General features: G+C 40.6%; 1 protein-coding gene across 1 annotated transcript; it reads right to left on the bottom strand.

Annotated features, from left to right (window-relative positions):
• LOC143733035 (putative glutamate receptor) lies at nt 1-27,943 on the bottom strand. The gene is made up of 10 exons (XM_077224580.1): nt 27,823-27,943; nt 27,492-27,572; nt 15,267-15,298; nt 14,988-15,167; nt 8,076-8,302; nt 7,815-7,912; nt 6,993-7,210; nt 5,972-6,191; nt 4,008-4,252; nt 1-705 (listed from the first exon to the last, which is right to left on the bottom strand). Exons 2-10 carry the CDS (start codon nt 27,550-27,552, stop codon nt 610-612), a joined length of 1,377 nt encoding a protein of 458 aa, XP_077080695.1. The 5' UTR covers nt 27,553-27,572; nt 27,823-27,943; the 3' UTR covers nt 1-609.
• Nucleotides 27,944-27,971: the final 28 nt, after the last annotated feature.

Below are 27,971 nucleotides of genomic sequence, written 5' to 3'. Positions count from 1 at the left end.
TTTTCAAAATTTTAGGTATTCTTTATTTTCTTCCAATAAATGTTATAGCTTAACAGCTGTAACTGATCTTGTATTGAAAGAACATAACATAAGATGTTAATAAAATAATGATGTATCCTCCATCCAACTAAACCTAAATAAAACTAAAACCTTAGATGTTTTTAATAAAATAAATGAAATTGATTAGAAATTGATAAAAAAATTGAAATTGATAAAAATACACAATGCTACGCAGGTGAATCTCATGAAACCTTTCAAAAACATATTTCACACCAAAATAAGTGAAATTATTATCGTTATCATTATCATCGTTCAATCATTTTCGTTACTGTAATGTAAAAACATAATAATATAATATTTAAACTGGAAAGTGTTTTTACATAATGGTAATGTTTATTATGGTGAATCATTACCAAAAACAAAACAAAAAACACCGGAATTCAGAAATCGCAATGCACTGAATAATTTCTTTTCTTCTTCGATGCAAGTGTGAAAAACATTTTTTTTTTAAATGAGTTTCACCCACCCTGTTTAGTTAGTAGTGAATAACTTTGATGTGAACTTAATAGATTAAGTGGTTAAATGCACGTGTTAATGCTTTGATGGGGTTTAGGCTTTGCTTTTCTCAGAGGATTCCGGTGACGTCACCTCTCCACCTCTGAAGCGCTGACTGAGTTCCGCTGACATCACGGAGCAGCAGGATTTCTGTAAGAAAGTAGGTCATTTTCACTTTCTGTGTGTGTGTGTGTGTGTGTACCATTCTCTCAGGTCAATTTAAAGGTACAGTCTGTAAGAATGAAAGCTAGTGTTCGAAATGGGTACTGCAGTCCAAATTCCAAATATCGGAGATCGTTGTTTTCCGACACTCACGCGGGTTGCCAGTTTGAGGATACGCAAAAGGAGTGAACGCAATTGACAATGGAAGCCGAGAAGACCTTTTAAGAAAAACATACTTTTTAAGTTGATGAGTTGATTTATCCACGTTTTAATATGCTTTAATTTTTTAGATTTTTAGATTGATTCTTTAGGTTGAGTAGAATCTGCAATCTCAGACCCAGTTTGTTTGCGGGCTGCAATAGGCCGTATTTCCTGCCGACTGGCATCCCGGGGTGTCGAAATACTATTGGGTAAACTGACAGTGGGCGAGATCACACAGACCAAAACAAAAACAGACATTCCGACATGGAACGCACATTTCAAACTAAATAACTGTCAAATTCACTTTGGTCAAACTGAGTAGGATCAGTTTCCTTATCAGGTCAACATATGATGTTCTCCCATCACCACAGAACCTAAACCTCTGGGTAGGAGAGGATCCCTCTTGTCCTTTGTGTTCATCACCTGCCACATTAAGGCACATTTTGACAGGATGTAAGGTGGCTCTTAGCCAAGGTCGGTTTACTTGGCGCCATGACAAAGTACTGCGATGTTTGGCTTTAGCATTGGAAGACAAGCGTAACATGACCAATAAGTTGCCACCTGTTCTAGCAAAACATTACACAGGCGAGCAACCACCAAGAAAAGGTGTTAAAACCAATTCTCGCCCCGGACAACTGGAAGATGCTAGGGACTGGAAGATGCTGGCTGATCTTGATCAGTGGCTTATTTTTCCACCTGAGATTGCCACCACTAACCTCCGACCAGATATTGTTTTGTGGTCTGGATCAGCACACATTGTTCAACTGATAGAGTTAACAGTGCCATGGGAGGATGCTGTAGATGAGGCATATGAGAGGAAGAAACTACGATATGCTCAGCTGGCCACTGAAGCGGAGGCGAGGATGGAGAGTCCGGGTTTATCCAGTGGAAGTGGGTTGTCGAGGATTTGTGGCACACTCTACAACCCGGTTCCTTAGAGACGTCGGATTCAGTGGCCAAGAGTTGCGTCGCACAGTAAAGAACTTATCTGAAGCAGCAGAAAGGAGCAGCAACTGGCTGTGGTTGAGACGGAAAGATTCTGGCTGGCAGTGTACAGGCCGCCACGCTACGGTTTCGAAGATTTCTTGAAAAACTCAAAGAGTCTGTTGGTTTAGTTGTATAGTTTGCATTATATTTACAGTTATTAAGTCCTGTGTATTTTGCGTGAATGAGGATTAGTGTTTGGAAAGATATTGTGTTTTGCAGTAGTATGGCATACGGAGCCGTTGCCACTGACCGCTTTAACGACTGCAGTGGGGCTCAACAGCCTTAGTCAAACGGGTTGGCGCGTATGGTCGGGTTGCGGAGAGATTGTGGGTAGGTCACATGTGAACTACGAGGAAGGAGCAACCTCAGCAGTAGGAAGGATGTAAAGGTCAGTAAGCTGGGTGGAGTTGAGTGGGGGACGGAGGGGGGTGACTCTGGGACGCCAGAGTCACTGTCGAGCCCTCTTGAGGTGTCGTGGGCGAGTCGACGAAACACTGAGGACGGAAGGTGCCCACGTTAAGACCCTAGAAATGTCCCCTACTCAGCTCAATCCAGACGGTTGTCATGCTGATACACTGGGGAGACCGGATCGTGGTTGCAGCCGTTGTGTGTGCTGACGCACCAAATACTCTGCAGCCATTAACACCAGACAGAAGGAGATTGACATCACCAGATGGAAAGAGGCGTAAATGGATGGAGAAACATAGGTTACTGTAAAGCTACGTCTTAGTTATCTTGGCGAAAGTCAAGTACAAATCAGCATGAAGTTTTAACATCTACTCTCGTGTAATGGAAATCAAGTAGAAGTGTTTTTCAGAGAAACGAGTATGTGAACTTAGATATTCCCTAAATATCTGCAAACATATAATGGAATTTTTATGCTTTAGAAGAGTGAAAAAGTTACATACAGCACCTTTAATATCATGGTCGATTTACCAACACTGTAACCACTTTAGCATTTTCTTAGTAGTGTATAGTATTTAATAAATTAATCATGAACTTATCATCCTACATTGTTTTAAATGTTTGAATCTTTGGCAGATAAATTAGCCTCTTGCTCTCACAGACAAGGCTTAAACTCAGTCCCAGACTAAAATGCATGTTTGAGCTGTTTTAACTGAAAGCAACATGCACTGACATATCTTAAAATATGTCAGCCATTTTTTTTCACTAGAGTCACGGTGACGACTGGAACATATTGAGTCATCAGCCATCCAAGTACCATATAGATTGAATTTCTTACCTCACAAAAAAAATTGTTTTTATGTATGTCTCCTAGCATGTATATATATGTATATATATACATATATGTGTGTGTGTGTGTGTGTGTGTGTGTGTTGTGAGTGAGAAGATTCTACACTTTATTGGCTTTTCATTAGTAACTACTTTAAGAATCATGGGAACAAACTAGTAATGACTCAAATGTTACTACATAGTTGTATGGGAATTACTAATTATTTGGATCCGTATTCTAAAGTGAAGATCATGGTAACTAACTAGTAATGACTCAAGTGTTACTATACTTCTAAAGAAATTTTCTAAAAGTATACTAAAGTTCACCAAAAATCTCAAACCCTTGAAATTACTTTTGTGTTTGGTTGCACAAATCATGACTAGATCATGTAGTAACACTTGAGTCATTACTAGTTAGTTCCCATGATCTTCACTTTAGAATACGGATCCAAATAATTAGCAATTCCCACAAAAGTATGAAGTATGACTTTCATCTGTGCACTATTACTTCCTAATTTGTTAATCAGAGTTTCTTTTTAGTTAATAGTAGTTACTAGATTGTTAATAAACTTTTTCAGTAGTTCTCTGGGAAGCATTAAAAAAATAGTAGTTATTGATTAGTTAATAGTGAACTACCACTTTCATCTGTGCGCTATTACTTACTAGTTCGTTAATCAGAGTTTCTTGTTAGTTAATAATAGTTACTAGATTGTTAATATTGTGTTACTCATTGGTTCTTGTGTAGTTATTCATTAACGAAGGAACTGTATTCTAAAGTGTTACCTAGTTATCATTATTAGTGTGAACAGGCCTTTACTTGGCAATATCACGCTGTCCATATACAGAGAGAGATGGGGGGAGCTCCTCACCTGCTGAGTGTTAGCGATTTTGCGTGATTTGGCAGCCAGTTCCATCAAAGCCAAGAAAAGCCCCAGTCCCAGACCGAGTGCCAGTAATAAGTAGATTCCCTTCAGACTGCTGGGCTTCAGTGGAGCACTCTTGCCATTTTTAGCCACACAACTGCTAGCCCACCACTTACTTCGGAAGTAATCCAGCTCACCCGATTCACTCAGACGGAGAATGGCAACACTTAGGTTTTTCAGTAGAGGAGAGCCTGAGGACATTAATACACAAACACACAAACAGAACACACACACACACACACACACACACACACACACACACACACACACACACACACACACACACACACACACACACACACACACACACACACACACACACACACACACACACACACACACACACACACGGTGAGATGTAGATGCTAATACCATGGCACTACTGATTACAATATTCAAGTACCGTGGTGTTTCTGGCAAATGAACGGTAGTTATAGGAATATCATTGAACCTTAAACCATTAATCCCTGGCATTACCGTGGAATGTCTAAAAATAAGAATTTTTAGACTTAATAATAATAATAATAATAATAATAATATGTTTATTTTCTATAGCGCCTTTCAAGAACCCAAGGTCGCTTCACAATGTAATACAAAAAAAAATAGCAAACAGACAACAAGCGAACAAATACAAAGGCCATCTGCTTACGAGAGACAAAACAGATGGAAACAAGCATACACTGGTTTGCATGAAAAGAAGGAGATATTGCATTATTTATCAAAATATGCTATTATGATAAAGTATGTAGCAGATAGAGTTGGAAAAGTGCAGAACATAGAAAACAGTGATAAGGAAGATGATTTATTGGGCAAGCTTGAAGAAATGAGTTTTCAGATGTTTTTTGAAGGACCGGATGTTGTCGTTCGCACGAAGATTCGGGGGCAGCTTATTCCAGAGCGTAGGGCCAGCAACATTAAAAGCCCTTCCGCCCACCGTGTAGAGTCTGACCCGGGGTACAACGAGAAGGTTTTCCGTGCTAGATCTGAGGGCCCGAGTTGGAACATATGGCTGTACCAAGTCAACAAGGTATTTGGGTGCCGGGCCATGTAGGGCTTTAAATATTAGGATTAACAGTTTAAAATGGATGCGGTGTATGACAGGAAGCCAGTGCAGTTGGTGAAGGATAGGAGTGATGTGAGCAGATTTTTTATTATACTTGAGGGTGCGTGCAGCAGAGTTTTGAACCATTTGGAGGCGGTGTATAGCTTTGGTGGGTAGTCCGCTATATAATGAATTACAGAAGTCCAATCTGGAAGTGATAAAAGCATGAATAACAGTTTCCGCATCTGTAAAGGTAAGAGAGGGGCGAATACGAGCAATATTCCGCAGGTGGAAGAAGCATGATTTGACAGTCTGACTAATGTGTGAGTGAAAGCAGAGCGTGGGGTCGAACAAAACTCCCAGATTCTGTACAGTTTTTGAAGGCCTAATCTCAACACCATCAATGTCAATAAAAATGTCATGTCTGGGTGAGTTTTGTGATCTAGGGTTAATCAACAGGATTTCTGTTTTACCAGCATTAAGCTGCAAAAAGTTAGAGGACATCCATGTTTTAAGGTCGTGAAGGCAGGAGATAACTGAAGGGGGCGGAAAAGATGAGTTCGGGTCAATCGTGAAGTAGATTTGAATATCATCAGCGTAGCTATGAAAATTGAGACCATGCTGTCTGATGATCTGGCCTAACGGTAGTAAGTATATTAGAAATAGAAGCGGGCCAAGTACAGAGCCTTGGGGCACACCATGGGAAACACAAACTGACCGTGAGCGATTGTTGCCTATCTTAACAAATTGTTGTCTATCGCATAGATATGAGGTCAACCACTGAAGTGCCGCACCCGTAAAAATAAGAATTTTTAGACTTAATTTTCTGTATGCAAAAATCTATAATTTTATGGAACAGAGAGCATACCTAAAGGAGCAGCAATGCTGTAACCCCTCATGCCGATGATTTCTGGGGCACGTGTAAGGTTGCAGTATCTTGCCACTGCCAGGTCGAGAGACACAGACTCGCCGATGAAAGCATAGTTGCCTTTCTGAGCCTTGCGGAAACCTTCTTCTGCAGTGAGTGAATAGCTCTGAGCTTTCTTGATGTGCTCATAGATTCTGTGGTATGTGGGGTTGTTTGAGTTCTGTCAAAGGCAAGTTACAGTAAAACATACAGTTGGTAGCTGCTCTTCAAATACTGCTAAAGTCATACATACTAACCAATTGATATTAATGATTCAAGATTCAGAGTTAGTTTACAAAGGTTTTGTATATTCTAAGATTGCTGTCAGTCATCTATCAATACTGTCAAATCTAAATTGGGTCAAACAAAGCTTAAAAGTATTGTATGTTTCATATTTTCATCCAAAAATGTTAATTCTGTCATTATTTATGCACTCTTATGCTGTTCCAATTCCAGCCCATAAGACTTTATCTTCGAAACACAAATTAAGAAATTTTTTCTCATGACTTTTGTCCATCAACTAAAAGTTGTAATCATTTTCAAGCTTCTAAATGTAATTTAAGACATCATAAAAATAATCCAATCGAACGTTTTATGAATTTATATGGTGACCAGGTTCTCGGAGCACCAAGTAAACTAAGCTGCTGATGACCAATTTTTGTATTTGAATAAAATAATATACAGTGATCCTGTCTCTTCAGGAGACTTCTTAAAACCTTAATCTTAAAAACATATACTTTTACTATGTACTTTTTGAAGTTAAAATTTTTTAATTACCTAGGACTACTGGACAAAAATAGTTGAAAGAATATTAAAAATGTAATTTGTGTTCAGAAGATGAACAAAAGTGTTATGGGTTTGGGACGACATGAGGGTGAGTGATTTGACAGATGTTTCAGTTTTCTGATGAACTATAATAATAATAATAATTTTATATATTAAAATTTAATGATTCTTTTGGATTGAATAAATTCTGTCTTACCTTGAAGAATGCAAAAGAAGAAGAGTCTTTAATGGTACCATACTCAATCAAGTTTTGATTAGCAAGGTCTTCAAAGCTCTTGATTGACAGTTGCTGGTTGTCTGAATGTAGCCATAAACTAAGGTTGGCAAAGTAACAAGCAAGCAACACTAATGAAAACAGCCACCAGATAGCTGTAATGACCCTTCCCGAAAGAGCCTTTGGGTGAGGACCAGCACCTGTAGTAAAATTTATAACAAACTTTTAATTTTTGGCATAATTTCTGCAAAAACATATTAAGTTAAAGTGAGCTTGAACCTAAACCTAATCGATAGTTTTCACAAATGCAAGATAACGCGATAGATAAAAACACATTTGCTGAAGAAACCATGCCATTTTAGCTTGCTTATCTTAGTTTATGAACTCTTTTATCATGACTCTTGTTTCACAGTAGGAAGGCCAACACTTATCCGAGCAAGTGCAGTGCTGTCCTATCATTAACTCTGTAGCCTAGGCTTCCAGGTGTTCATTTTGCCTGAAAACTGTAGTGAATTGTATGTATGTAGACTATGTTTTTGAAGCATAGAGGTGTTTCCCCAGTGAGCCTATGATGCTTTCATGGTTGTTACAATATTATTAAACAAAATTAAATCATACCAATTTATCACACACCAATTGCCAATGTTTATTCATGAACTGGCTCTTAACCATTTAATGTGATACAAGTAAATCCAAATCCAATTAGAAAAACAGCCTATGATTAGCTGAGTTGTTTTGTTGTATTGTAAAGTGTGTGAGGGTGTAAATACTTGTAAGCATACTTATCCATGCTATGTAAGCTACCTTGAAGAGTCAGTGCTCCCATGGTATACCAAAAACTGTGTGAGAGCGTGAAGCAATTATTTTCTTTCTCTGGTTGCTCCCATTCATTGGGGCTTATCCTGAAAAACAGACCATAGGAATGGTTTTGCAGTTTCTTTGGATATCATGATAATTTGAAGGATCTTGGAACACCAACTAAATACCATGGCATATCATATGATATATCATATTCATTATCATGCTACATTTCAAAGTGCCATGGTATTACCATCCCACCCTTACCGTGACACAAAGAAGATACAGACAGAGGTCAACAGGTAGGCGACCAGTACACCAATCCACATCTCAGTGGAGAACAGGCTAAGAAGGCTCAGGAACTGCGAGTCATCTGAAGCCAAGTCTTTTATTAGGACGAAACTAAGGCCAGTCTGCATGAAGGGTTTGCTCATGTCCACAGCTGTCTCACGTTTAGCTAAAAGAGTTAGTGGCGCCACAGCGATGTCTGCTTCCTGTAGAAATCAGCAACACACACATGGACACGCACACAAGGAGGGTTTCTTGGGACTCTTTTCACATAATACAGGTAAAATTTTGTAGAAACAGGTGTAGATTTATAAGTGTAGATTTAAAAGTATTACATCAATGAGAAAGGCACACCTTCACATTTTCAGATAAGACAAACTCAGAAATAAATTATATATTTAAAGTCCCCATGAAATCATAGAAGTTGAAGTTTTTTGGCTTTTAGTATGAATATGTTAGCCTTACTGTTATCTATAAGTTAGTGTGTGTCAAATCAATGACAAAATCTGTATTTTGAAGATATAAGCATTCAAAACTTAGTCTCTCAGTTTTGCCGATATGGATCAATGATTTTTATGATATCACTGTTAACTTCAGATTCTCATCAGATTATCTGTCCAATGAAATGCTCTCTAGAATCTGAAGCATCCTGCCCCATACACAATAATAGACTTTGAAGCTGCGGCTAAAATCGGTCACTTGTTAACACAACTACTATTTTCTATATGGCAAATGGCACATACTGAGCCATATAGGGGTTAGGGGGAGTACTGGCCATATCCAGCTCTGAAGAACTGAATGCCGGTAAATTTGAAGCAGGCAGATTCAAGGATCTCTCTCTCTCCTCCCCACAGAAATCTTTCTCTTTAAAAAAGAAATAAACACTGAGGTGTAGAGATCAAATTCTGTGTTTTTAGTCCTGTGATGTTGAGTTTTTTGACTATCATGGGTTGGCATGGGCCTGGAGATGGGGTGATGCCCAGGGTTGAAGAGACATTATCCAATTACCCTTCTTTGGCATCATCCTGGAAGGGCCCTGCTTTGCCTTCCAGACCCTGTTAAGTCACACCTGGTCTGATTAGCAAAGCTTATTTAGCACCGGGTCAGGCTGGTGCATCTCTGCACACCACAGGGGTTTGCAGGCATACCAGGCTGACCTCGCACTCGGCCATCAAATCTAGTCCCGCGCCGCACTCTTTTGCATTGGGAGTGCACATCTCTAGATCAAGGGCCCGGCCCGAGGATAGTGACGGGAAATATCGGCCCGCAAGTTCGGGCTTGGCCAGAGAATAAGCTCTAGTTCCTTTGCGACTGACGTATCGATCTTGCCGAATCAGGTACTCAAGATGGCGGAAGACAAGTTTTAGAATTGAGTGACGTCAGTGAGGAGACGTTGGTGACATCATCTGATATTCATGTATTGTTTACACAGAGGCTGTAATTTCTTCTTGGCAAAGTTTTTTTTTTAAGAATTCCCCTTCCCTTAAAGAATTCAGGCTCCAACCATTACCTCTTGGGTCCCAAGAGAGGAGGGAGGGGTGGGGTGGGGTGTTGCGTCCATCCATTCAGATTTGCCTGAATATAGTAAGTTCCCCAGGTTTGTTTTTTGGGGCGAAGCATACCAATGTCAGCTTCTTCTTTTCGGTAGTGTGGGATTTAATATGCAGGCTTATCTATTCCCTGCATGTTTTTGCCAATCCTTGCCTCTGTAGCTGATATTTGGCTAGGCCAGGCCATATTGTTTAGCCTCCAGGAATCCCTCTGTAAGTCACAAGGGTTATGTGCTGTTGCATTTGTACACTTGTAGCATGTTGCTGTCGCCAGTGTTATGAAAGATGTCCCCCTCATGGACCGGGATATGGTCTGGGATGACCACCTTACTCATAGCCTCTGTAGAAGGCGTATTGCAAAAGTGTCTCAAAGTTAGAGGTTCCACTGTCAGGGTAGTGGGAGTCATAAAAGTTACGCGCTGAGGCATTTGTACCCTTTCTCTTTGGTAGAGACCCCAGTGTCGACCCTGGGTCCCCCGCTTGAAACATGTTGATGTTACCAGTGTTGTGATGGATGCTCCCCTCAGGGCTGGTGTACGGTCTTGAATGGCTGCCCAGTTATAGCCTAAGTAGAAGCGTATTGCTATGGTAACTCAGAGCAGAGGTTTCACCCTTTGGGCATCAGTAGTGGACAGTAGCAAAGTGTTTTTACTTTGTTACTGTACTTAAGTATATATTTTTAAGTATCTGTACTTTATTAGAGTATTTTTTATTTTGGGGAAACTTTTACTTTACTACATTTCAAAGCACTATATTGTACTTTTTACTCCACTGAAATTAATAAAAACGGAATGGAAATCCCGCTGGACCAAGCCCACGACGAGGCCACACCCCTAGTGGAATGGGCCCTGATGCCCAAAGGGCATTGCAGACCTTTAGACACGTAAGCATTTGCTATAGCGTCCACTATCCATCTGGATAGACTCTGTTTCGAGGCGGCGAGACCCTTGGTGAGCCCACCAAACGAAACAAAGAGCTGCTCCGAGCGTCTGAAGGGGGCGGAGCACATACTGTAAGCCCTCAGCGCCCTGACAGGGCAGAGGAGACTAACATTGCTCTCACTATCGGATGCTGGCAGAGCCGATAGAGAAATGACCTGCGCTCTGAAGGGAGTGCCCATCACCTTGGCTTGAGGATGACTTTAGAGTCATTTGGTCCAAACTCCAGACACGCAGCACTGATGGATAGCACGTGTAAATCCCCCACACGTTTAACTAATGACAGAGCTGTCAGAAAAACGGTTTTGAGCGAGAGGTACTTTAGGTCCTCGGAATCTAGCGGTTCGAAGGGGTATGCTTTCAGGGCCTCTAGGACCAAAGAAAGATCCCATATAGGAACCGATGGGGGTCGCGGGGGATTCATCCTCCTGGCTCCTCTAAGGAAGCGGATGACCAGCTCGTTCCTTCCTATTGACTGGCCGTGTGTCGACTCAGCGAACGCTGCAACAGCCGCCACATATACTTTAAGCGTGGAGGGGGACCTGCCCCTGTCCAACAGCTCTTGAAGGAAGCTTAGCAACCACGATACCCCACATGTTCGTGGGTCCAGATTTCTGTCTGCACACCATTTGGAGAACATAGACCATTTAGACGCGTAGAGCCATCTCGTAGAGGGAGCTCTGGACTGCGTAATCGTGTTCATAACCCCTTGTGGCAAGACAACGGGGATCCGTTGATTAACCATACGTGCAGAGACCAGCGCTCTGGATGGGGATGCCGGATTGAGCCGCGGGCTTGAGAGAGGAGATCCTCTTGACAGCCGCGTCAGCTCCGGGAACCAGATTTGGTTCTCCCATCGTGGGGCTATAAGGAGCACCGAGTTGCGCGTTTCACTGATCCTCTTGATTACCTGTGGCAACAGAGAGACTGGAGGGAAAGCATAAAGTCGGCGGCTGGGCCAGATTTGGGCCAGCGCATCCTCGTTCTTCGAAAAGAACATCGGGCAGTGAGCATTGTCTTTTGACGCAAACAGATCGACTTCCGCTGTGTCGAAAAGGCACCATTCAGCACATTTGCGCGAGAATTTTTCTGGTCGTGAGCATTTTGAACGGTCTTCTCATGAGAGCTTTGTTCAAATATCTCAGATCTAAGATCCCCCGTCCTTCTTGGGTATGAGAAAATAGCGGCTGTAAAAGCCTGACTCGCTCAGAGAAGGAGGTACCGGTTTTATGGCCCCTTTGCACAGCAGTTTGGCTATTTCGGAGTAGATGCGCTACTTCCGCTTTCACTTTCCTCGAGGTCCGTATTCGCAAGCGCGGGGGCCGGTGAATGAATTGTAGCGAATAGCCCTGTCTTATTGTGCTCAGCACCCATTCTGATACCCCCGGAATAGCTTCCCATGCTTCCACATGTATAGCTAGGGGCAGAATGGACTCCAGGTTCTGATCGCTACACTTCGTGGGCTCGGGAAACTGAACCGGAGGTGTGGGTGCGGCGCGTGCCCTCGGTGATTGGATACGGCGGCTCGCTGACAGCAATAGCTGGCTGTTTCACGTGTGACGTCCCGATTGCTCTGAACGGGGAACGTTTTGTGAGAACTTTGTTATGCGCGAGCAGCGCCTGGGGCGAGGTGTTTGTTAGTAAGCGTGAGCGCTCGTGAGCGGGCACGAAACTTACGTTCATAACCTGACTGATATGAGACTGTTTTGGCCGTGTGACAGAGCGGGCAGTGAGTAGGCGTGGGCACAGGGTTGTGTTAACGCTGGGCCGTTAACGCTGGGCCGAAAAGACCTGTAGGGGAGAGCGCGCGTTGAGAGAAACGGCGTGCTCGGATTCCCTCATATCAGCGAGCGTCAGCCAGAGCTGTCTCTGTGACGGTGAGCGAAGCCATGCATCTTCTGATCGCATGGGCCGCAGATTTCGTAGCAGGAAGGGAAGGATCCGTTGCACTCCTCAAATCCATAACGGCGGCTGGGTCCCTGCCTTTCTCGTACCATTTACGGAGGAGATCGGCTTGAAGGATTTGAAGCACAGCCATAGAGTGCAGGGCGGACGCAGCCTGTCCGGCGGCTACAAAAACACGTGGCCGACGAGAGCTGACGTGGTCCTGCAGGCTTTAGACGGGAGGGCAGCACCGAGGAGACATGAGAGTGGAGCCTCGCAGAGAATGGTGCGTTCCACGACTTAGAAAGCTCCATGTGGAGCTCTGGCAGAAAAGCTGCAGGCCTGGATGCAGGCGCTTGGGGGCGGCGATGTAGGAAACAGCCGTCCAGTCTGTTTGGCGCGGGGTCTTTCGGCAGTGACCATTCAAGGCCGAGCTAGTCAACGGCCATGGAGAGGAGGCGCATAAGTTCCGTGCCCACGCCAGCACGCGTACGGCCGGATTCCTGGACCGAGGAGGAGGCGGAATGGTGAGAACCCGACCAATCCTCACTGTCTGAGGCCAGGATGGAGAAGCTGTCACCAGCGGCGTCGCCTTCCGCCTCAACCCCTGAAGCGGCGGCAATGAGGGCCGGAGCCGGCATCTGCGCGTCCGGGAGGGGGGGCGGAGAAGGTGAGGGAGAGGCTTGGGGGATAGAGGCTCCGGCGAGCGCTTGAACGCCGCATCAATCTCCGGCGGTCTCTGGGAACGGCGCTTTTTCTTGCGCGGTTTCACCGAGGGCGGAGAGACAGCTTCCACGTTGAAAACTTCGAGTCGAGCCCGCAGGGTCGACATCGGAAGTTCCTGACAATGGACGCAACCTACTGACGAGAGCGCGAGGGCTCCGGGTTTTCCGGGCCCAGGGAGAGAGCGCAGATCACATGGCGGTCTACCGCGCTGAGCGGGGCTCGGCACGAGCCACAGGAAGTGCGAGACATTTTTAGAAAAACGTCTCGTGCTCTTTTAGACTGAATGAGTGTCGCAAAGTAGAGCAAAGGATACTGTCGCCGGATAGCGTAGCAGGCATGGATGGCTGAAGGCGGCAAAGTCGACTTTTCTAGTGGCTCTGTTACTAGGAAAACTAACATTGCTTAGAGCAGGATTCTCAAACTTTTGGAACTAAAGCCCCCCCAAGCCTCCCCTATCATGTGGCATTTACACCCCACCCTCCACCCCCTATTTGGAGGAGACCAGGATTAATGATTATCTATTCTATATATAAAATCAGAACATATGGGACATAGTTGTTGCTGTAGGCCTCTTAACAGCCTTTCTGACCAGTTTTTTTGTCTTTGTCAATTATGGAGATACATTATGTTCATGATAACACCTTTCCAATGAACCTGAAATTACACTGAACGATTCATGTGTGAATCAAACTGATCTGATTGCAGACATTCTCAAGTCAACAACTCACTAATTTGAATGAATTGATCAAAATGTGTCGGATATCGTCAGAGCTTGAAGGTGCGTGACTGAAAAGTAAGTTACTAATTCTGAGATTTAGTATTGATTAATGTAATTGAAATCTATAATTAGGAAACTGTATGCCAGAAATAGCAACTCTTTGCTTCATGGTGCAGACAGCTATGTTTGGACCCAGTCTACTGCCTGGTTGGTTGAGTTCTGAAGTTTCTACAAGAGCGTCTTTTACCAGGATACTCTGCTACACTCAAAGCTTATCTTTGAAAGCTATTTTGGCTAGCCAAGCCTATCAATGAAGTCAGATTCCCCATTCAAGCTCCTGGAGTCAGTGTCTGAGGAATTTCTGACACTTTTCTAGTGGCTTTGTTACTAGGAAAACTAACATTGCTTAGAACAGGATTCTCAAACTTTTGGAACTAAAGCCCCCCCAAGCCTCCCCTATTATGTGGCATTACCCCCCCCATAATGATTATCTATTCTATATAAAATCAGAACATATGGGACATAGCTGTTGCTGTAGGCCTCTTAACAGCCTTTCTGACCATTTTTTTTGTCTTTGTCAATTATGGAGATACATTATGTTCATGATAATGTTACTAATGTGCCATACTTTCTCCATGATTTTTTTTTGCATCCCTCAACTGAGCGATACCTTTCCAAATGATGTTTTGTAAGTTCTTTGTAGTTGCGTGCAACCAAGAAAGTTTTTTTTTTACACGAAGAGCTGAGATTTATTATTATTGAGTTAATCAGTCACTTCAGGTGAAGACTTATGTTTACTATTTCACATGAGTTTGATGATTTGTTAATTCCGAACAAAGCCACATTCCCAATTATAAAAGGGTGTTCACACTTATGGAGTTAAAAGTTTTTTCTATTTTTATTTTGTAATATTTATTTTTAGTCATTATTATTTATTTAAATAATTGTTTTATATTCTAATTGTTGTCAAACAACTAATAGATTTTAATGTTCTGTATGAACATTTGTAAATTAGAGCATTTAAACATGGAACAGGTTTCGTCTACTCATTGTGATGTGTGATTGTGATACTCACCCCTCTTACAATCTCTCCAATCATGCCGTTCCAGTTGCCGCTGTCATCTGTTTGGCCATATCTACCATCTTTCACAAGATGAATATCATACTTAAAATCTAATTTCTTAGAAATAGCTGACAGCAGGTCAATGCAGAAGCCCTCCAGTTCGGAGCCTTTAGACATTGTATACGGTTCTTCCTGCATAGAATTTTGGGTAAGTGTCAAAAACATTATTTAATAACAAATCATTACAAAATGTAATTTATAAGTGGCCCGGATATAATTAATTTATCTCACCTTGATGGATGTAACTCTTAATGTTTGTGGTCCTAAAATATAAAACAACATTTCATTCAACTTGTTACACATTCATAAGAATCCTTTTCTAACTCTTCATTACTACAGGGAACGGCTCATGTCTTGGTTCATCATTGTAAAAAAAAAAAAAAAGGAACCACTTTATATTAAGTGGGTTTAACTACTATGTACTAACATTGAAATAAAAAAATTGATACAATGGATTTATTGTGTACATACATGTTTTTACATTGTACTTATATTTTTAAAATACCTGCATGTAATTAAAACTTTAATTAATTTATATAATTACATTTGTAATTACACTGTTGACCCATCCCTTACACCTTAACCTACCCTTAAACCTACCCATACCACCACATCTGACCCTAACCTTACCCGTATAACACCTCAATAGCAGCACAAGTGTTTTACAATACAACATGAAGACAATAAGTACATTGCACTTATTTTTCGAGTTAAGTACATAGTACTTAAAGCCACTTAATATAAAGTGGGACCAAAAAGGTCAATGAAATTTGAGTGTGGGTTCCCAGGACATTGCTATGTGATGGCTGAGGCATTCTGAATGGTGTTTTTGCATTATGCTGCTAGGGTTTTCTGGGTGATTGCTAGAGCGTTGCTAGGGTGCTCTGGTTAGTTGCTTACTTGCCCGAGTCGAAAGGGTCCACCCACCCCAAATTTATATATGATATTCTAATACTAAAAAATGGCTAAAGTCTCTGACTATTTTATCGCCAAATGAAAATCATAAATCTGATCACAAAAGTAATATTAAGTATACTTGACTTATACTGACAGAAAATTCTAAGTGAATTTGGCCTGTACTTGCACTCAGTCTTTTGATCGAGATATACTTAAACCTATAATTAAGTATTCAAAGTATAATTGGAGTTGTTAATTTATTTATTTATTTATTTATTTGACATGGACATACAATTACATTGGATGAACCATATGCATTTGTGCTAAAACACTTAAACAAATGCATATGGTTCGTCCAATGTAATTGTATGTTACATTGGACGAATGTCCAATGTAACCCTAACCCTAACTCTAACCCTAACCCTAAATTTCAACATCTGTCCATGGGAGACTTTTGGAAATAAAATACAATAACAAAACTAGTAAGCAAAATAATACTAAAAATACTAACAGAAAAGGATAGCTAAAATATACCATATAATTACAGAGAAAAGAAAAAACAAAATTGCATACATAAATTATAAAGCAGAAGCATCAGAGTGTCACGTTACGCTAAATAGAACCCAAGCGCAGACAGTAACTTTCATGAAACACGGTTTATTTACAAACGGAAAACAAAGACCCACGATGGGGCAAACAAACAGTAACTCAGACAATAACTTTCACAGACAGATCACAATACTCACAGAGTCGAATGTTAACAAGACGAACCAGCACTGAGGAACAAATACCGGGAGCTTAGATAGAACACATCTGAAAAGGTACAGGTGACACTGATGAACATCAATACTAACGAGGGAACAAGGGGCGTGGTAAGGAAACACGATCACAATCACAGGTGACACTGATACAACATTAATAAGGAAACGAGGTAAAACACAAGACAATGCCAACACATAGCCCAAAACAACCGGCTATGTGTTTGCACACAAAACAAGAGACAAATACATGACATAACCTCCTCCTCACAGAGCGGCTACCAGACGCTCCACATGGGACATAACCGACTGTAAACTAGACATAAACCAACAAAACATAACAACCATTAACAGTGGCAAACACGAAAACATAACAGTAGGATCGGGATGACACAATAAAAATAACACATAAGGGAGGGGGGGTGGGGGAACAAAAGAGTTCGTAGGTGGAGGTCCAGTGTGGGTGGGTGGAACAAAAGCCCTAAATTCACTGGACATGGGCACTGATTGAGGACACGAAAACCGGCCAGTTCTGGGTGGAGACACATGAGGTACAGTCTTGGGGGGGACAGGTCGGGTCACAACAGGAACAGGGGTAATCGGGGAAACAACAGGGGACACAACAGATGTTGTGGCAGCAAGCAGAGGAGACGATACAGAACCCAAAACTGGGGGCGTTGCAACTCGCAACGGAACTGGGACAGGGGGTGCCACAGACGACTCAGCGTGGACAGTACTAGACTCCACAGCTGGGACAGGGCTGGACTTTGCTACTCTCCCATCTACCACAGCGTGGACAGAACTAGACTCCACAGCTGGGACAGGGCTGGACTTGGTCACTCTCCCATCTACCACAGCGTGGACAGAACTAGACTCCACAGCTGGGACAGGGCTGGACTTGGTCACTCTCCCATCTCTCTCAGCGTGGACCAGACTGACAGAAGCAACCTGAAGAATCGGCACGGAGCCGGGAAGGGACTGAGACGGCAAACCCGACGATCTCTTCCTCCTCCTCTTTGACCGCGGTGCAGAAGCCATAGCCGGACCTAGGATCGGTACCATGATCCCCGCAGCCAAGGCTGAAGGACCCCCCGCCAACGTCGAAGCAGCGAGAACGTGGGCGCCAAGCGTTGTCGTGGCTAGGACGCAACTCTCCGGGATCGCTGGTAATGCAGAAGCTGACAACGTCATTGTGGGGTCCTGCCGCTCCTTTCGACGCACATGGTCCACCACCTGTCAAAATGGCCGTCGGATCAGCCCCTGCCTTTCAGCCAGCGGAGGTGGTACATTGAGCCTCGCGATGAAATAGGAGTTTAGGAGGACCTCCGGCGTAAAATTTCTCTTCTCCTCTAGGATATCTCTCCAGGGATCTCTCTCCCTGGGGAGGAAACGGAATCTTGCCCCTCCTCATGTCCTCGATGGTCGACTGCCACCATCGCTCCTGGTCACCCAGCTGGCTACTGGCGGAACAAGACATAGTTGACTGTGTGCTGGGTTCAAATTGGCTGGTTCGTTCTGTCACGTTACGCTAAATAGAACCCAAGCGCAGACAGTACTTTCACAAAACACGGTTTATTTACAAACGGAAAACAAAGACCCACGATGGGGCAAACAAACAGTAACTCAGACAATAACTAGACTTGACCATAAATAGGAACTGGAACTTTCACAGACAGATCACAATACTCACAGAACCGAATGTTAACAAGACGAACCAGCACTGAGGAACAAACACCGGGAGCTTACATAGAACACATCACAAAAGGTTACAGATGACACTGATGAACATCAATACTAACGAGGGAACAAGGGGCGTGGTAAGGACACACGATCACAATCACAGGTGACACTGATACAACATTAGCAAGGAAACGAGGTAAAACACAAGACAATGCCAACACATAGCCCAAAACAACCGGCCATGTGTTTGCACACAAAACAAGAGACAAATACATGACACAGAGTCAGAGAATATCATTAGTTATTCATGCGAGCACTGCTGTTTAGTTCTTAGCCATTGTTTAAGTCCTCTGTTAAAAGCTTTGCCATCGGTCTCTAGTTTTAAATCAGTAGGCAAAGCATTCCAGAGTTTTGGCCCCTTTACTGAGAAGGCAGACTGACCAAAGGAGGCCTTACACTTTGGGACTAAACAGTCACCTCTGATAGTGGCTCGTGTGTTCGCCCCCTGAGAGCTTTGGCGTCTACTAATATAGAACTGTCAAAACCAAGAAGCTTATGCTTTCTTAGAACATCACAATGATGCCATCTCATGGGTTTCCGGTCCATGATTTTTATTGCCTGTTTGTAGAGTGAGAGAATCGGTATTAATTTATTTGGAGAGATTTGTGACCATGATCCGAGGCAATATGATAGGTGTGAAAATATCATTGCATGCATATATAGTTTTGCAGTGTGACAGGACAAATCCCTTCTTATAAACCGAAAACAATTTATATTTGGTCTGACCTTCTTGCAGATGTACTTAACATGATTATCAAATTTTAAATTTTTATCCAGAATAATCCCAAGGTACTTGACTTCATTGACTGCTTCTATTGCTTCATTTTTTATATGTACCTCAAATATATCGCTAACCAGCCTATTTCGTATAGAGAAACACATGGAGACTGTTTTCTTAACATTTAGCGATAGATGAGATAACTCGAGCCAGTTAGAGATATTCTTTAATGCTGTTGTCAGGTGTTCACCTGCCAGACTGGGTTTTTTAGTGGAAACATAGACCACAGTGTCGTCTGCCTACATCTGACAGTTTACGCCTGGACAGCATTTTGGTAGGTCATTTATATACATTGTGAACAGCAAAGGGGCAAGTACAGACCCTTGCAGTACTCTGAATGTGCCCATATGTTCTGATTTGCGGTAACTCTTTTGATTGTGTACCCTATTAAATATTTTTTCACATAGTTTTACATACTATCTTATAAACATACATTGTTTAAAAAAAATATTGATTTATAAAGAAAACGGATATGTTTCCAATTCTGAGTATCTGATTTTTAGTCCACTGGTATAGTGTACATAGGAATTTACTTAAAATCTACTTTACTCTTTTCCCGCTACTAACTTAATTTTCCGGTTATCAATGTTTTCACTGTTATACGGTAGGGGGCGCTATTACGCATCTTCTGAAATTGTACACAATCTCCGGATCAAAACATAGGTGAAGAAGAAGTGATAGAAGATTGCTAATGATTCCAGATTATGATTCCATCCAGGATATTAACATGTTTGATATTTTGAGTCAATTTGGGAACACATAGATTATTGTTTACATTTGTCACATGTCTCCTAGAAATGAGGCACATGTTTCTGTGTTAGTGTGCTGTGTTCAAATCAACTTGAAAGTTTGGTAGTCTATAAACCTCAGTCATTTAGTGTATGATGCCCAGTTTTTTCTCTGTAACTATTTACAAAGTCAGCAAGTGTTACAATCTGTTCAGATTTGAAGTTGTGTAGTGTATTCCAGTCTTAAGTATGAGCAGTAGTTTTGTTGAGTGTCACGTTTGACTGCATGTTAGAAGAGTCATAAAGCCAAAAGAATGGTCCAAAACGTTAAGAGAAGATATGATTACCCTTCACAAACAAGGAACAGGATACAAAAAGATAGTAAAAGCTTGAAATGTTCCTAGAGACAATGTTGGAAGCATAGTTTGCAAGTTCAAAGTTAATGGAACAGTGCTTAAACTACCTGAAATACTTTGAATACCTAAAACACTAGGGCTGGGAGAAAAAAAATCGATTCACCTAGCTATCGCGATTTTTTTTAAAGCGATTTTAAAATGTTTCTTTCGTTCCAACAGAGGATGAAATGTGCTGTATCTATGAGTGTTGAGTGACATACTATCCCTTTCAAGTGGATGCGTGGAAGGGACGTGATACTGAATGCAGTGAAAAGCCCTTGCGCTACTCATATTTTACTCTTTACTCTTTTCCCGCTACTAACTTAATTTTCCGGCTATCAATGTTTTCACTGTTATACGGTAGGGGGCGCTATTACGCATCTTCTGAAATTGTACACAATCTCCGGATCAAAACATAGGTGAAGAAGCAGTGATAGCAGGTTGCTAATGGTTCCAGATTATGATTCCATCCAGGATATTAACATGTTTGATATTTTGAGCAAGTCAGCAAGGGTTACAATCTGTTCAGATTTGAAGTTGTGTAGTGTATTACAGTCTTAAGTATGAGCAGTAATAAAAGTGATGCTTGACTTAGTAAACTCCACTAATTATTCTACATTTTTATTACACAATATTATTATTCTTTTTGTCTAATTGGCTGTTTGATGTCAGGGGTTTTTTTTGTGTGTGAGCTAATCCAATTTTCGAACCTGTCAGTAGAAACAGGACTAGGAAAAAAACAATGCTTGTCTCAATTTGACAAGGGCAGAACATTTGGATGGCATTCCTGGTTGCTAATGAAGCTTTCTGTCATGCTGAGATGTACTTTGCACTCTTCTTCAAACATCCACTAATATTCCCAAATTTAGCAGATGTAGACAATGTCCCATTTGTGCAACAGCACTATGGTGAAATGGTCGCCTCATGGCCACTAATCTTACTTTGACCAAATGAGACTTAAAAGGAGATAGTTGGAAGTAAACAAAAGCTTGCTTTAGAGTGTGTACTGCCTCCTGCAGCGGAACAGATGCGGTGGGAGTTTGGGAAAGTTCCAGAAACTCTCTAAAGAAAGCGCTCACAAAATGATGGGAAAGTGCCCCACTCGTCTGGCTCCAGCATCTGAGTCCACTTGGAAGTTGCTCCCTATTTTGTTTTGATCCTGTTTAAGCAGACCAGTCCACATCAACCAGCAGACATGCTGATAGATGCATGAATGTGTGTGAGTGAATCAAATCAAGAATCAAAGAGTAGTTTTTTGAAATCATACATGGTTTGCAGTATTTTAAAAGGTCTTTTCATCTGACATTCCATGCATTCCTAAATGTCTTTGGTAATTTAAATGAATTGTTTTCACATTCATATGAATAATAATAATAATAGTGTTGTACAAATATGTAAGATGTGAACTGATACTAAGTTACGTCATTCACATTTCATGGAAATTAATGACCACTATTGCCTTTTTTGCTCAATTTCTATTATGGTAACATCGACTTCTTTGGTTGGTGGATCTCTTTTCGGATTATGGGTTGTGAGTAGGAGCCTTTGGCTATGAAATGTAATAAAAAAAATTAAGTTGAAGTCACACTGATTTACTTTTACAGAAGCAAATATCAATTTCAAGAAAAAAACATGATCATCATTAAAAATCTAAATTTCAATCGATTTGCACTTTATACATGCATAAAATTGCCAAAAATGAACATTCTATTATTATTATTTACTTAACTTCAATTCATTCCAAACCCACATGACTTTTTCATTCGTGAAACACGAAGAATATTACTAGACTGTCTTTCATTTCTCTTTTTCGAGCAAATACAATAAACTAAGATTGAAGAAGCAAAAAGATGTAAAAGCAGGAAAAAATATTCATAAAATATAGTCCAAATGCAAGTCAAATTTATAAAGAAAATAATCTTTCAAAAAGTGTTTTTCAATAAATCAGTTGATCTGGTTCACAAAATCTGGTAACACTTTACAATAAGGTAATAATGTATTAACTAACATGAACTAACAATGAGCAATTCATGTGTTACAGTATTTATTAATCTTTGTTAATGCTAGTTAATAAAAATACAGCTGTTCATTGTTTGTTCATGTTAGTTCACAGTGCATTAACTAATGTTCACAAATACAACCTTTGATTTTAATAACACATTAATACATGTTGAAATTAATGTTAAAGTAAGATTAATAAATGCTGAAGAAGTATTGTTAATTCTTAGTTCATGTTAACTAAGGTAATTAACTGATGTTAACTAATGAACCTTATTGTAAAGTGTTACCCAAAACCTTTCTAGATGATTTCTTCATTATACTCAAGTTCAAGTTGTTCATTTACTAATTCACAGACTCAATGAGCCAGATTACAGCAGTTAACAGCCCACTAAAGGAAACTTTCAGTCGACAATGACTTAATTTGTGTTTCTCACACAAATTACTTCAGAAGTCTTGAAATATTGCACAAAACGTAGATCATTTCAATTAAACTTTGATGTTGCTTTTGTGTCCCTTTAAGCTTGAAATACTTTGTGCCTGTTCTATGTAACTGCATGGTTAAGATTATGGAAAACTTCTGATTTTTTTTTCTTTTGGGATCATAAATATTTGGGACGACTTAATGGTAACATATAAGTGATAATAGTATATATTTTTGAGTAAACTATTACTTTAAAAATGATTGTCATTGACAATATTCTTGATTTTAAGAAGAAACCGTATCTAACCAGATACGTTTTCTAGCTAAAGTTGGAGTTTAACAGCTTTAGCAATCTTGATTAAGTTCTGCCAGCTTTTGGTGAGAATGTGTTGTTTAAGCTTGATCTGTGCAGCACACAGCAGGCCTCCATCAGTGTCACAGCATATCACTGACACCCCTCATCCTCCCATTCAAACCATGAAAAACGTACATGCCATCAAAACTGAAGTCATGTCATGGGCTGCCCTACATTAGTGACTGCTTGGTTAGTGGTAGCTAATTGATTAATCACACTCATTATAGTGAATAGCAGCAGTGTTCTCTGCTTTGAATGCTGACTGCTCCATGCCTGGCGGGATGTCATGAGACAGTTCCAGCGCAGTGCCATGCCTTAGACTGAAACATGCCGTGTCAGACTAATATTGGCTCTGTCTGCATCCTGCTTTGTCTCTACCTCAGACGGCACGTCCATGGACCGTCTGGTTATTGGCGCTATTAAACCCTATTCACCTCAGCCCCCTAAAATCCTTGTTGTAATGACAAGATCACAAGTACATTCATGAAATGATTTCAATGGTCACACGCAGACCTCAACACTTACATAAAAGATACATAAAATACTACAAGAGTGAAAAGCTTTTTCAGTAACCTTAACAAAATATGTATGTACAGATGTAATCAAAATTATTCAGCCCCATTGCAAATCAGGTTTATTGGCAAAATGAACAGACTTTCAACAGCTTGCAATGAACTAATCAAACAAAAGTAATTGAAATAGCTCAACACATCAAATGTTTCAAGTGGTTTCCCCAAATTCAACTGAAAATGCAACGTTTAATGACTTCTGCAGTCTCCAAATTATTCAACCCCCTGAATAGAAACCAACAGCACAAAACTGCAAAACAGTTTTTTGTCTCAAAGACACCGGATGCAACTAATCAAGCGCTTCATTAGTTGCACCAGGTGTGCTTGAGCTAGAACACATGAAATAACTGAACTAGCTAGTTTTGTTGAGTGTCACGTTTGACTGCATGTTAGAAGAGTCATAAAGTCAAAAGAATGGTCCAAAACGTTAAGAGAAGATATCATTACCCTTCACAAACAAGGAACAGGATACAAAAAGATAGTAAAAGCTTTAAATGTTCCTAGAGACAATGTTGGAAGCGTAGTTTGCAAGTTCAAAGTTAAAGGAACAGTGCTTAAACTACCTGAAATACTTTGAATACCTAAACACTAGGGCTGGGAGAAAAAAAATCGATTCACCTAGCTATCGCGATTTTTTTTAAAGCGATTTCAAAATGTTTCTTTCGTTCCAACAGAGGATGAAATGTGCTGTATCTATGAGTGTTGAGTGACATACTATCCCTTTCAAGTGGATGCGTGGAAAAGGACGTGATACTGAATGCACTGATAAGCCCTTGCGCTACTCATATGCTGAGAGAGAGATAAGACAATAGAGCTGCAAGATTAATCTTTAAAAGAATGTGATCTTGATTGTCGATTCAAACACCCACGCGATCTTCTTCAATTTCGTCGGTCTATGAAACCTTTGACAAAATCATCGCAACATTCAAATCTGTGTTGGCGCTGCCACTGACCCAGAGAGTTGTCATGAAACAGCTTCACAAAAGGTCTTTTCGACCTCATAGTATCATTATTTCTGTGATACAATAGTTCAAATGATCATAGAAGTACTTGGATAAAAGTTAAAATTTCAAATATAAACACTGATGTCCTACGATATCGATCAAAATAGAGTAAATCAGCTTTTGATAGAAACTTGGCGCTTAAAATAACGCATTTATCGATTACATTGTTTCGCCACTTACAAATTTGATTTATTATTGAATCATTTATTCAACAGAATGTAGTATGATGCTTCTGAAATAAAAGTCAGAAAGATGTGATGAATTGTTTTTGTAAATATGACTCATCTTCTAAATCATGTACAGGCTGTATGATTTAACTTCTAAAATTAAATTTCTTTCAAAAATCGCAATACGTATCGTATCGACACTCAAGTATCATGATAGTATCGAATCGGGAGATAGGTGTATCGTCCCAGCCCTATCAATTACCTCGAAAGTGCACATCTCTGACGATTTGACCTGGACTGTTCACATTCAAGCCCAAGTAAAGAAAGCCAGGCAAAGGCTGTACCATCTGAGATTACTGAGGAAATTTAGGTTTCCTGTGCAATCTTAAAAACGTTATATTCTGGGGCTATAGAAGATATTTTGACTCAACGCATCTCATCATTACAGGAACTGCTCTCCCTAGGATCGTGAAGCCCTACAAAGAGTGGTGGCGCAGCCGAGCGTATAGCTTGAACCGTTCTCCCTTCTCCACTCGACATTCACATCAGGCGATGCAGAGTCAGGGGTGTCAAGATCCTCAAGGACTCCACCCATCCTGGAAAGTTTCCAGATTTACATTTCACTGCTTGTTTAATCACCTTATAACTTATGTCACAAATAAACTTTGAATTTGGATGGGGCAGAAAAAGGAAGCTATCAACGGCTGCAACCAGATATTTGAGAAAGCAGGTTCAGAAAAACCCTCGAGTGACTGCAAAAGACCTGCAGCAAGACTTGGTGGCAAAAGACATTGAGGTTTCAGCTTGCACAGCAAGCGCATACTTAATACATGCCAGAACTCCAAGACGAACACCACTACTGACCCAAAATAACAATAAAAGTGCTCAAAATCATAAAAATGAGCCACTGGAGTTTTGGGATTCTGTTCTGTGGAGCGAAGAAACAAAACTGTAACTTTCCGGCCCTATGGATCAGAGGTTTGTCTGGAGGAAGAATAATAAAGCATATGCTAAAAAGAACACTCTGTCTACACTTAAGCATGTTGTGGCTCGGTGATGCTCTGCGGCTGCTTTGCATCCTCTGGCACTGGAAACCTGCAATGTGTGGACGGCAAGATGGATTCATTGAAGTATTAGGAATTTATAGGAGAAAATGTCATGCCCTCAGGCGTCAGTGAGGAAGCTGAAGCTTGGGCGTAATTGGACCTTCCACAAGACTGATCCCAAGCATACCTCAAATTCCACCAAGGCTTGGTTGACTTTTGAGACTGCAGAAGTCGTTAAAAGTTGCATTTTCAGTTGAATTTGGGGAAACCACTTGAAAAATGTTGTTGAGCTACTTCAATTACTTTTGTTTGATTTGTTCTTTGCAAACAGCTAAAAGTCTGTAAATTTTGCCAATAAACCTGATTTGCAATGGTGGTTGAATACTTTTGATTACTACCGTAGCTTCTCCATCACTAGTGGCACCTAGCAGAATAAAAAAAAAAAAAATGATTCATATTTTCAAACAACCTTGCAAACACCCCTTTCGTGCATCGCACTTCCACAACTCAATCACAAACAGCTCTTATAGGTACTCGCAAAGGCATCTCAACAGATAAAAGTAGACTACTTGTTAGGAATACTTTTTTCTTTTAGACATGTTACATGAGTATCTGCACTGGGCACATTTTTTGGCATGACACACCACAACTGTTTGATGCTGAATAGACATTATAAACTTGAACATCTGTCTTTCTGAACAGGTGCATGATGATGCTGTATGGTATTGAACCTGTTTAATTTTAAAGGGTCTAAATGCAGCATATTTTGGTTTGCACTTCTGTAACCGAAGATGTATGTCCTTTCCCATGCAACGCGTCAGCCGTGGTCCCACACTGGCTAAACACAATCTGTCTCACTCTCAGCAGCTATCGCTTTTTTAGATTGTTTAGACTTTTGGGGTAGATAATCCCATTAATGGCATTCTAATAGTTGTCAATAATCAAAAAACTTAAGAAGATGCATTTTAACATAAAAAAAATCTTACATGCTTTACCTTTAACCCCTATGGTAGTACAGTCAATCAATAAAACCTATTAACTTCTCTGCCTCCCCCACCAGCTCTGGAGCACTGATGGAGTTTATGTCATGTTATTGTAGATTGACCTGCCCACATGTTGACATTTACTTAAAAATGTTTGAGATATGTACTGTTTTTACTAAATATGAATTTATTAATTTGTTTAAATTGCAAGACATAGATGATAATGTAATCTCAATTTTGCGACCTGCACGATGTGATCTGCTTCAAATTAAACTCATTTGTCAGAAGTATTATTCAATGTATTAGGTTTCTATTACTACGTTGATTTTTTAAAAATGTGTTTATGCTAAACACACACTTGGTGAGCCAAAAAATGACTTTATGATGATCTGATGAACAAGATGATGGACTACTTTTGTTTTCATAACCACATGTATGAAAAGGCAAATTTCCATTTGCAACATAATATCAGGCATTGGTTAAACAAATGCTTGACAAGGTTCATTCATAAGGCTAAGCACAAAGCTTTATAATAAAAACAGGATTCTTTTTATAGCTACACATTGACCTAATAGTAGTCTTACAATAGGTATTACATTATGTAATGATATTACCTGCTGCCCAGATCCCAGCCAGTAGTGCTGATGAGACCAAGATGAGTCCTAATGGAGCCATTTTACTGCCAATAACCTGAACTGGAATGATATACGTAGTGATCAATTATCAAAACATGGTTTATTCAAGAATCATTTAGAGATACAGTACAATTTTCATTTGAAAGTCAGCTGATTTCTTTAAAGATGTCATTTTACACTTTTAAGTATTTTAAATATTAAACTTTTCTAGCCCAATATTTAAAAGTACAGTATAAGATCCAAATGCTCAAAGAAAACAGTATTATTTACTATAAGCAGCTGGAAATGAGACAATACATGGCAAGCTTACCGTAAACTGTAGTCACCCCCTTATTATTGCTCAGTGCATGAGGCAACACACTATATAAAGCTTACAGATACACCCAAGAATGTGAAAACAGCCAATAAGAGAAGAGGGGCCCTTCTCGAGTGGAGGGAAAGGGGTGGTTGTGTCTGACC

The sequence above is a fragment of the Siphateles boraxobius genome, unplaced genomic scaffold (assembly GCF_051911475.1).
Source record: "Siphateles boraxobius isolate OS27281-9 unplaced genomic scaffold, OSU_SipBor_1 9, whole genome shotgun sequence".
Lineage (NCBI taxonomy): Eukaryota > Metazoa > Chordata > Actinopteri > Cypriniformes > Leuciscidae > Siphateles > Siphateles boraxobius.
Note: the sequence above shows the minus strand (reverse complement) of the source record. Positions and strands in the feature narration are given on the sequence as shown.

Coding starts and splice junctions, on each gene's coding strand:
- LOC143733035 (XM_077224580.1), bottom strand. CDS start 27,552: ATGGCTCCATTAGGACTCATCTTGGTCTCATCAGCACTACTGGCTGGG. Junction 8,303..14,987: donor TTGGAGAGATTGTAAGAGGG/GTGAGTATCACA, acceptor TGATTTCTACAG/GAAGCAGACATCGCTGTGGC. Junction 7,913..8,075: donor TGTATCTTCTTTGTGTCACG/GTAAGGGTGGGA, acceptor TCTGTTTTTCAG/GATAAGCCCCAATGAATGGG.